Source organism: Stegostoma tigrinum, chromosome 10, assembly GCF_030684315.1.
Source record: "Stegostoma tigrinum isolate sSteTig4 chromosome 10, sSteTig4.hap1, whole genome shotgun sequence".
In the NCBI taxonomy this organism is placed as follows: domain Eukaryota; kingdom Metazoa; phylum Chordata; class Chondrichthyes; order Orectolobiformes; family Stegostomatidae; genus Stegostoma; species Stegostoma tigrinum.
The window spans coordinates 37473607-37485803 of NC_081363.1; the positions used below are offsets into that span (position 1 = coordinate 37473607).

The 12197-nt window shown below is 46.4% G+C and overlaps 1 protein-coding gene across 5 annotated transcripts in view; it reads right to left on the minus strand.

Annotated features, from left to right (window-relative positions):
* wdr25 (WD repeat domain 25) overlaps nt 1-12197 on the minus strand; it is a 103195-nt gene that overhangs the window by 90504 nt on the left and 494 nt on the right. For 4 of the 5 annotated variants that reach the window (XM_048537030.2, XM_048537028.2, XM_048537027.2 and 1 more), the window contains exon 2: nt 9610-10400. In XM_048537030.2, the coding sequence (XP_048392987.1) occupies nt 9610-10338 (729 nt within the window). In that variant the 5' untranslated portion in view covers nt 10339-10400. Of the gene's footprint in view, nt 1-9609; nt 10401-11503; nt 12185-12197 lie in introns of those variants that run through there. The other variant, XM_048537029.2, reaches the window with a different exon arrangement.

Sequence of the window (12197 nt, forward strand, 5' to 3'; positions counted from 1 at the left end):
AAATAGGGATCAGCGGTGAGTGCTGTCTAGCCAGTGACACCCTCATCCCATGAATGAATAAAAAAGAAAAAAAAATTACTGCACTGTGAAATAACTCTACAGAGGTTAAAATCCCGTCACCAAGTTACCCTTTATTTACACATGTAAAGTCTTCGATTCTAGTATAGCCTCAGAGTCAACTCCCAGTGTCAGGATGTCAGTCAGCGCTCCTTGATTTAGCCCCAGTCAGAGAACTCCTATTCTGTGAAGTACACCAGGCTGACAGCATTACAAACACCACACATGACACAACTGAAAAGAAAGCTCTACATCTCTTACTAACCGCACAAGATTAAAACCAATCAAATCATGGAGGATTACATTATTATTGTCACAATACCTACTTTCAGCTACTTCTTTTTAACATTCAGTTATTTGTCAGGTTTCTCTATATTAGGAGCAAAATGCAAATGTGCAGTCAAATTTTGTTTTCTTTTCCGAATTTCATAATGTGTCCCAGAACGATCTCAACTAGAAAATAATCCACAATCAATTCTATTTCAGTGACTATCCAAGTTAATGGAAAAATTTGAAGTATTTCTTCCTATCTATATTTAGTCTTTTTATTTATAATTACAGAGCCCTGATGATAGAGTCAGAGGTGTATTTTCTCCACAGAATAATAGACCATCATTCAAAGTCATTATACTACCATTCACATCTGGCTTCTGTGTGCTCTGAGAAAACATTTTCAACTATTGTGAGGGGATCTTTCTTTAGTCATGTAATTAATAGGTATATGGAAAGCAGCAATGCACTGCAATTATGTACATAAAATATCTGCTTCAACTATTACATTGGAGAGCAAACACAAGACAATTAAATTGTAACATAATAATGAGAAAACAAACATTTTTGATCAGTTAACCTGATGTTGATCAATGGGAGAACCCTAAATTCTATTATACAGGACATAATAACAGGACACTTAGGAAATCATAATGGGCTTTGGCAACGTCACCACAGTTTATGAATGGGAAATTATGTTTGACAATTGTATTACAGTTCTTTCAGGGTATCACTGATAGAGGCAGTAAGAGTGAAACCAGTGGATGTAAGATATTTTGATTTTCAAACAGCATTTGTAAAGTTGTAGTACCAGTGATAATTATATAAGATTGCTCATTAATGGGATGGCACATTTGAGGTTTCTGAACTGAAAAAAAAAGAGAAGGAATAAATGGGTTATTTTCAGGTTGGCAGGCAGTAACTCATGGACTGTTACAAGGACCAGAATTTCAGCCACAGATATTTATGTTTCTAAGTCAATGTCTTGGATTACAGGATCAAGTAAAGAGCGTCCAGATTTGTAAAGAATACCAGGTTAGTTGGGCTAATAAACTGTATGGAGGATGCTAAAAGGGAAATCTGCAAAATTAGTTAGGTTAAATAAGTGGACAAGAATATGAAAATTGGAAAATACGGTGGAGAGATGTGGAGATTTTCACTTTGGGGACAATAAAAGACATGCAGAATATGTTTTAAGTGGTGAAAAGCTAGAAAAGGTTGGTACTCTGGATATCTTTGTATACAAATCAGAAAATTGGGAGCAGTGATCAATTAAGAAAACAAATATTAGCCCTCATCTCAAGGGGACTGGAGAGGAAGAATAAATTTGACATTGATTTGCACAGGGCCTTGGTGAGATTACACTTGTTGTAATATGCACACCTACGGTGTGCTTGCTAAGAAAAGACATAATTGCCCTAGATGAAGGGCAATGGTGGTTCACTAGATGAACTCCTGGGGTGAGAGGATTATGGTAGAAGGAGACAATCCAGAAGAGCCTAGAAGAATAAGTGTGGATCTCATCAAAATATAAAATGCTTCAAGGACTTGACAGCAAGTTACAATGCTGTGTCCTGTAGCTAAGCTGTCTAGAACTAGGGTTCCAAATCTCAGAATAAGGAACTGCCAATTTGGGATTGGCATAAGGGGAAACTTCTTCGTCAACAGGTTGTGGACTTTTGGAACTCTTATTCTGGAAAACTGTGAATGCTCAGATATTGAGCATATTCAAGTCAGAAGTTGACATATTTTTAGATATGAAAAGAACCAAGGGAAATAGAGACACATCAGGAAGATTTCGCTGAGGTAAAGATCAACTATGATCTGATTGAAAGATGGGACAGGTTCAGGGAAATGGTTCGCCTACTCTAAGCGTACATTCATTTAGCTCAGTTGGCTGGATGGCTAGTTTGCAATGTACAGTAATTCCAGCACCGTGGTTTCAATTCCTGTACCAGCTGAGGTTACCTCCTTCTCCACTCGCCTGAGACATTGTGACCCTCAGGTTAAACCATCACCAGTCATATACGATTGATTGGTTATTTAAGGCCTGATCAATTAAAAGCCATTACTTACAACCACTGACGGGGGAAAATAAACCTGTTTTCCTCAAGCTTGAAGCGCTTCTCATGCAAGAGAGAAAGACAGCATCTTCCTTTCTGGATATCTGATGGCTTGTGACTCGGTATTCACACCCACAGGCTGTTTAAGTATCCAAGAGCCAATCATATAATTATTGGAAGGCAGAAGCGTTTATCATCAACCACTGATCACTAATGGACTATTGAGCTGCTCTCCATATAGATACAACTGGTGGTTTAACCGGAGGGTCACTACGCCTCAGGTGAAGGCAGAGGTTGAGAAGAAAGCACTTCATGGTAACCTCATGGGATGCAAGAATTGAACCCACGCTGCATTGCAAGCTAGTCGTCCAGCCAACTGAGCTACTTGAGCGCCTTCTGACCTTGGGGGTTAATCAGTTGGCTAGACTTGGAAACTGAGCTTCAGGTAAATGTGGACCCTTTCTCTGGAGCATATGAGAAAATGAGCCTTTCCCTAAACACCCAGAAAAACAAGGTCATCTTCCAATCAACTCCCCACTAAGACATCTCCTCCCTCTATCGGTTAAAATCAGCGACAACATCCTGGAAAATTGTCCATGTCTATACTTGGAGAACCTCGTCTTAACAAAGGCAGATATAAACAATGAAACTTAACTGCACCTCAGATGTGTCAGGTCAGTCTTCGACCATCTGAAGTATTTGGGGACCAGTATCTTAAACCCAAGAATAAAGTCATGGTTTACCAGGCAGTGGTGATCCCTGCTCTCCTATGTGGTTGTCTTCAAACCCCTGGAGAGGAGCCACTACCAGTGCCTTCACAAGATTCTCCAAATCTTTAGCAGATCAACATGCAAAGCATCAAGGCAGTAGTCACTGAGAACCAGCTCCAATTGGCAGAACATGTCATTTGTGTGCCTGACACCAGACTTGCGAAACAATGGCTGTACTCAAATCTCAGACAAAGCTGGCAACTTCCAGGGACCCAAAAAAATGCTTTAGTGGTGTCATTGAAACATCCTTAAAGGGATCAAACATACCTGATGACTTATGGGAGATGCAGGCTTATGGCTGACCAAAATTGATAGAGGCTCACTGGTGAGGGTGCCATGCACGTTTAGTGACTCTGTTTGGAACATGCAGGAATAGGTGGCTTGGTGGCTCAGTGATTAGCACGGCTGCCTTACTGCGCCAGGGAATCGGGTCTGGTTCCAACCTCCAGCAACTGTCTGAGTGGAGTGTGCACATTCTCCCATGTTTGCATGGGTTTCTGCCAGGTGCTGCTGTTTCCTCCCACAGTCTGAAGATGTGCAAATTAGGTGGACTGGCCATGCTAAATTACCCATAGTGTTCAGGGATGTGTAGTTTAGGTGCATTAACTATGGGAAATACATGGTTACAGTGATAAGGTAAGGGGATGAGTCTGGATGTGTTGTTCTTTGGAGGGTTGATGTGGACTTGTTGGGCTGAATGGCATGTTCCCGTACTGTAGGGATTCTTCTAAGAAATGAAGTCAAGGTGTTGGGGATGTACACATCTCAGAACCTATCAAACTAGAATGGCAGCAAGTCATCCTCCAAGAGAAGAAGAAATGCTGATTGATGTGGATCTGATTATTTTTATAAGGTGCATGAGCATTTTTTTGCACTCACAGAGTAATACAGGAACAGACCCTTTGGTCCAGCCAGTCCATGCTGAAAATAATCCCAAACTAAACTAGCTGTACCTGCCTGCTCCTGGCCCTTATCACTCCAAAGCTTTCCTATTCATGTACCTATCCAGTTGTCTTTTAAATGATGTAATTGCGGCCATATCCACAACTTCCTCAGGAAGTGCATTCCACATTTGAACCACTTTGTATAAAAAGTTTGCCTCTCTCCTCTCACCTTAAAAGTGCCCCCAGTCTTGAAATCCACTATCCTAGGGAAAAGGCAACTACCATTAATTCTATCTGCATGTCTCATTATTTTATAAACTCTTTCTGATTGCCTCTCAACCTCCTACACTCAAGTGAAAACAGTTTCAGCCTATCCAAGATAACAAAGTGTGGAGCTGGATGAACACAGCAGGCCAAGCAGCATCTTAGGAGCCTATCCAACCTTGCTTTACATCTCAAACCTTCTATACCTGGCAACATCCTGGTAAATCTCTTCTGAACCCTCACCAGCTTGATAATAGCATTCTTATAACTGTGACCATAACTGGGAACAGTCTGCCAGAAGAGGCGTCAGTAATGTCCTGTACAACCTCAACATGACTTCCCAACTCCTATACTCAAAGGACTAAGCAATGAAGGAGTGTGCCAAATGTCTTTTTAACTACCGTATCTACATGTGATGCAAACTGCAAAGAACTATGTATCCCTTAGATCCATCTTGTTCTACAACACTAGTCAAGGTCCTACCGTTAATTGTATAAGTTCTACCCTTGTTTGTTGTACAAAAATGCAATACCTTGCATTTATCCAGATTAACTCCATTAGCAATTTTTCAGCCCATTGACCCATTTGATCGAGATCCATTCGTCATCTTGGAAAACCTTCTTTGCCATCAACAAAGCCATCAATTTTGGTGGTGTCATCTGCAAACTTAATAACCATGTCTTCTATATTCTCACCCAAAACCTTTATATAAAAATGACAAACAGAAGAGGGCCCAGAACCAATCCCCTTGGAACACCATTAGTGACAGGCAATCTAAAAAACAAGAACTAACACCACAAACATCACCCTCACCACTGCTGCTGCCGCTGCTGCTGCCCAGCCCACTCCTCCCACTGCCAATGTCGCATCGCCCACCACCGACGCAACTCCGCCCACCGCCAAAGACAGCAGCACTCCACCCACTGCCAACGGAACCCTGCCCACCACCGAAAACAGCAGCACTCCACCTACCACTAATGGAACCCTGCCCACCGCCGAAGACAGCAGCACTCCACCCACTGTCAACGGAACCCTGCCCACCACCAAAGACAGCAGCACTCCACCCACTGCCAACAGAACCCTGCCCACCACCAAAGACAGCAGCACTCCACCCACCGCTAATGGAACCCTGCCCACCACCGAAAACAGCAGCACTCCACCCACCGCTAATGGAACCCTGCCCACCACCGAAGACAGCAGCACTCCACCCACCGCTAATGGAACCCTGCCCACCGCCGAAGACAGCAGCACTCTACCTACCACCAACGGAACCCTGCCCACCACCAAAGACAGCAGCACTCCACCCACCGCTAATGGAACCCTGCCCACCACCGAAGACAGCAGCACTCCACCCACCGCTAATGGAACCCTGCCCACCGCCGAAGACAGCAGCACTCCACCTACCGCTAATGGAACCCTGCCCACCGCCGAAGACAGCAGCACTCCACCCACCGCTAATGGAACCCTGCCCACCGCCGAAGACAGCAGCACTCCACCTACCACTAATGGAACCCTGCCCACCGCCGAAGACAGCAGCACTCCACCTACCGCTAATGGAACCCTGCCCACCGCCGAAGACAGCAGCACTCCACCTACCGCTAATGGAACCCTGCCCACCGCCGAAGACAGCAGCACTCCACCCACCGCTAATGGAACCCTGCCCACCACCAAAGACAGCAGCACTCCACCCACTGCCAACAGAACCCTGCCCACCACCAAAGACAGCAGCACTTCACCTACCGCTAATGGAACCCTGCCCACCGCCGAAGACAGCAGCACTCCACCCACCGCTAATGGAACCCTGCCCACCGCCGAAGACAGCAGCACTCCACCTACCACTAATGGAACCCTGCCCACCGCCGAAGACAGCAGCACTCCACCTACCGCTAATGGAACCCTGCCCACCGCCGAAGACAGCAGCACTCCACCTACCGCTAATGGAACCCTGCCCACCACCAAAGACAGCAGCACTCCACCCACTGCCAACGGAACCCTGCCCACCACCGAAAACAGCAGCACTCCACCCACCGCTAATGAAACCCTGCCCACCGCCGAAGACAGCAGCACTCCACCTACCACCAACGGAACTCCGCCCACCGCCGATGGAACCCCGCCCACCGCCGATGCCTATATCGCTCCGCCCACAGCCTCCACAGCGAGCAACCCCAGAGCAAACAGCCACAGAGCCCTGCCGAATCTTCACCATCCCCGCAAACCTCCCCCGACTGAGGATGAACAGTCAGTCCTAAGCAAGGGGCTCACCTTTGTCCCCCTCCACTCACACATCAACGAATACCAGTCACGTTTGGACATTGAGCAGTTTTTCCACTGTCTCTGCCTCCAAGCTTACTTCTTTCACCGGGAGCCTAAACCTCCCTCCACTGACCCCTTCACCTGCCTCCAACACAAGTCCTCTTCCTGGACACCACCCCCAGGCCTCCTACCCTCCCTTGACCTCTTCATCTCCAACTGCCGTCGAGACATCAACCGCCTCAACCTCTCCACCCCTCTCACCCACTCCAACTTCACCCCCACAGAATGGGCAGCCTCCGCTCCAACCCCAACCTCATCATCAAACCCGCAGACAAGGGAGGCGCAGTGTTGGTATGACGCACTGACCTCTACATCGCCGAGGCCAAATGCCAACTCTCCGACACCTCCTCCTACCGCCCCTTTGATCATGACCCCACCCCCGAGCACCAAACCATTATCTCCAATACCATCCATGACCTCATCACCTCAGGTGACCTCCCACCCACAGCCTCCAACCTCATTGTTCCCCAAACCCACACGGCCCGTTTCTACCTCCTTCAAAAATCCACAAACCTGCTTGCCCTGGCCGACCTATTGTCTCCGCCTGCTCCTGCCCCTCCGAACTCATCTCCACCTATCTGGACTCCATTTTCTCCTCCTTGGTCCAGGAACTCCCCACCTACATCCATGATACCACCCACGCCCTCCAGAACTTCCAATTCCCTGGCCCCCAACACCTCATTTTCACCATGGACATCCAGTTCCTGTACACCTGCATTTCCTCATGCAGATGGCCTCAAGGCCCTCCGCTTCTTCCTGTCCCGCAGGCCAGACCAATCCCCCTTCACTGACACCCTCATCCGCCTAGCCGAACTCGTCCTCACCCTCAACAAATTCTCTTTCGATTCCTCCTACTTCCTACAGACAAAGGGGGTGGCCATGGGTACTCGCATGGGCCCAAGCTATGTCTGCCTCTTTGTAGGTTACGTGGAACAGTCCCTCTTCCGCACCTACACAGGCCCCAAACCCCACCTCTTCTTCCATTACATTGATGACTGTATCAGCGCCGCCTCTTCCTCCCCAGAGGAGCTCGAACAGTTCATCCACTTCACCAACACCTTCCACCCCAATCTCAAGTTCACCTGGGCCATCTCCAACACATCCTTCACCTTCCTGGACCTCTCTGTCTCCATCTCAGGCAACCAGCTTGTAACTGATGTCCATTTCTCAAGCCCACCAACTCCCACAGCTACCTAGAATACACATCCTCCCACCCATCCCACAGCAAAAATTCCATCCTGTATTCTCAATTCGTTCGCCTCTGCTGCATCTGGTCCCAGAATGAGGCATTCCACACCGGCACATCCCAGATGGCCACGTTCTTCAAGGACCGCAACTTCCTCCCCCGCAGTGGTTGAGAACGCCCTTGACCGCGTCTCCCGCATTTCCCGCAACACATCCCACACACCCCGCCCCCGCAATAACCGCCCTAAGAGAATTCCCCTCATCCTCACATACTACCCCACCAACCTCCGGATACGACGCATCACCCTCCGACACTTCCGCCACCTACAATCCGACCCCACCACCCAAGACATTTTTCCATCCACACCCTTGTCTGCTTTCCGGAGAGACCACTCTCTCCGTGACTACCTTGTCCGCTCCACACTCCCCTCCAACCCCACCACACCCAGCACCTTCCCCTGCAACCGCAGGAAGTGCTACACGTCCCCACACCTCCTCCTTCACCCCAATCCCAGGCCCCAAGATTCCATATTAAGCAGATGTTCACCTGCACATCTGCCAATGTGGTATACTGTATCCACTGTCCCCGGTGTGGCTTCCTCGACATTGGGGAAACCAAGCAAAGGCTTGGGGACCACTTTGCAGTTCACCTCCGCTCGGTTCGCAATAAACAACTGCACCTCCCAGTCACAAAGCATTTTAACTCCGCCTCCCATTCCTTAGACGACATGTCCATCATGGGCCTCCCGCAGTGCCATAACGATGCCACCCGAAAGTTGCAGGAACAGCAACTCATATTCCCCTTAGGAACCCTGAAGCCCAATGGTATCAATGTGGACTTCACAAGCTTCAAAATCTCCCCCTCCCCCACTGCATCCCAAAACCAGCCCAGCTCGTCCCTGCCTCCCTAACCTGTTCTTCCTCTCACCTATCCCTTCCTCCCACCTCAATCCGCACCTCCATTTCCCACCTACTAAATTCATCCCACCTCCTTGACCTGTCCGTCCTCCCCTGACTGACCTATCCCCTCCCCACCTCCCCACTTATTCTCTCGTCTCCACCTATCTTCTCCTCTATCCATCTTCGGTCCGCCTCCCCCTCTCTCCCTATTTATTTCAGAACCCTCTCCCCATCCCCCTCTCTGATGTAGGGTCTAGGCCCGAAATGTCAGCTTTTGTGCTCCTGAGATGCTGCTTGGCCTGCTATGTTCATCCAGCTTCACACTTTGTTGTCTTGGATCCTCTGGAACCATCCTGCCATAAAGCCGGGTTCACCTGATCGTGGAAATACTTCCCAGTTTACCTGCTGTAACAGTTTTCTGCTGCAGTCTCAAAAAGAGAAAAGCGAGACTTAATCTTTTACAGGCTGCTCTCCAATATTTTGACATTCCCATCCATTTTTTACATATAATTGAGGACTGAATCTCCTTTAATGAATATACAACTGGCTCACAAAATTATGACTGATCAAGCAATGGTAGTAGAGTAACTGGGCAAAACCCAAACCCCAATGGTAAATCCAGTATAACTAACTCACTTTGGAGAATTTTAGAGGCAGCATCACAATAAAGCTTTCGCCAATTAAGTATGTTACAGATCAGTTAGAAGATAGTGTCTAATCTACTCTCAACAACAATCTAGCAGAATACTCAACTGCAGAAGAATGTCCCTTACTGCACTGGGATAGTATTGTCATTTGCCACATCAGCCACCACAATGCATTAGAGTTTATCTCAGCAATGATAAACGGGTTCCGAAATCTCAAGTTAAGCTACCATCTATTCTCGATGTAATGGAACTGTACCTTTACAGACTTATCCATGGAAGCAGAGAGCAGTAAATGGCTGTGTTGCTGCATGGGACACCAATGTATCGTAGTTACTGGTCCTTTGTGCTCAGAGATCTGAAAGACCACACGTTTTGGGATATTTGTAGCTTGGTATTGGTTTTCCAAGTAAGGCTTAATGAAATCTGAAATTCTGTTCAACAGATTTAACTGTTGCTCTTCCGTTGCAGTACAGTTTATCTCAGAGGTCAAAACTTTTGTGCTGTCTTTGAAATAATTGCTTTTAGAAGGTACATCTTTTTGCCTTAATCTTTTGGGTATGTAAGGTTTAATATTTTGAGCAGCTGCCACTGAGGTTTGAAATCCTCTCTTCCGAGCTGAGGGGACCATTTTTGCAGGAATTCCATCAGATTTCCACATCAGATTCGCTGGATTATTATGGTCCTTTTTAGGAAACTGAAAATATGTCTCATCATTTAAAAGCATCTCTGGGGATTTTGGAGTTACACAGATATATGTCTTTGTACAATTCGGTGTATTGTGCCGTTTGTATTCCGTATGCGCACTTCCAGAAGATGCAACTTTTAACTCTAATTCACATCTAGATGATTCCCATTCTGAAGTAGTTGGAAATGCAGATTGAAATTTAGAGTGAACAGGATCATTTTCTCTCTGAAGAGAAATGACTTCTCTTTTGTCATCATCTGTTTCTGAATCTGAAGACTCATAAGCAACCAGGGAATTCATACGACAATCTGTAATGGATAAGATCTGTACTCCACTTCTGGAACAGAATCTGAAGAAGCTTCCTGTAATTACAACATTTTTATTAATTCAAAGGATGAAAGCTAATCTGTTAAGACATTATGACGCATTTTTCTGCCCTTATCTGAACCTACTATGCTGCCAACATTTAATATTTATCCTCTTTTATCATATGGTACATGATATGGTGCAATATATGACATGAGGTTAATTGAAAGCAGAAACAGCATTTTGTGATGAGGGTCACAGGTAGCAACTATTTTCATAATTCATCCTCAAAATAGTCATTAAGTCCCTCTAATCCTGCACCACATTGATATTACATCTTCCCACAATTTTTTTCCCTTAAACTCATTCACTTGCACAGCTTGCTCATCACTGCATTCTTTCCTTCTTACATTACCATTCACAAGACTCGAGTGCACCTCACCATTTGAGGTTGTTAAAGATCTTAAATATTCACTGATCTTTAACTATTCCAGTATTGGATGAGGTGATCAGAATGTATTGACGCTAAATAGAAGTAGTGAGTAACTGATTCTCTGACCATTTAGGCTTTATGTTTAACCACAGTCAATTCATTTCATTATTCATGGGATGTGGGTGTCACTGGTTGGACAGCATTTATTGCCCTCAGGAAGGTGTGGTGACTTGCCTTCTTGAATTGCTATTGTCCATGTGCTTTAGGTTCACCTACAATGCCCTTAAGGAGGGAATTCCAGGATTTTGACCTCATGACAGTGTAGAAATGGCAATATATTTCCAAGTCAGAATGGGGAGTGGCCTGGAGAGGAATTTGCAGGTGTTTTCATCTACCTGCTACACTTGTCCTTTTTAGTTGGAAAGAAGTTACAGGTTTGGAAGTTGTTATGTGAGGATCTTTGGTGAATTTTTGCAGTGTATCTTGTAAAATGTGCACAGTGCTGCTACTGAGCATTGGTGAAAGAAGGAATGAATGCTTGTGGATGCAGTAATAATCAAGTGGGTTGCTTTGTCTTGGATGGTATCAAGTTACTTCAGTGCGGATGGAACAGTACCCATCTAGGCAAATAGGAAATACTGCATCACACTCCTGACTTGTGCTTTGTAGATGACAGACAGGCTTTGGGGAGTCAGGAGGTGAGTTTTTCACCACACTATTCCTCACCTCTGGTCTGCTCCTGTAGACCTTGTATTTATAGTGGGAGTTGAGTTGAGTTTCTGGTCAATGGTAATCCCCAGGATGCTGATTGTGTGGGATTCAGTAACAGTGGCACCATTGAATGTCAAGGGTTGATAGTAAATGTCCATTATTGGAGACAGTCATTGCCTGGCATTTGTGAGGCACTGATATTTCTTGCCACTTGTCAGCTTGTTGCGTTTGAAGGTAGACAAGCAGAATGCTGGAAGAACACAACAAGTCTGGCAGCATCTGGAGGAAAGGAGCAGTCGTCATTTCCAGTGTTACGCTTCTTTAGGACTGGGTGTGGAGGTAGCGGGAGCTGCAGATAAAGAGAGGGGGAGGGGTGGAGGCAGAATGGTTGTGATAGATGAACACTGGTGGTAGGTACAACCTGGTTGGTCCATGGGAGGAATGAATCCAGATGGTGACTGTAAGGGAGGCTCAGAAGGTGGAATGGAAGGGGAGCCAGGGCATGGGTGGGAACATGGTCTGCTTTAGTACCCAAGTAGTCACCAGTAGTACTGAACATTGTGCAATCATTGGTGCACATCCGTACTCCAGGCCTTATGATGGCGGGGGAGGGGGGTGGTCATTGGTCAAACTGGACAGATGCTTGGGTCCTGGGATCCACTCTGAGGAACTCCTACAGAGATGTCTTGGAGCCGAGATGATTGACCTC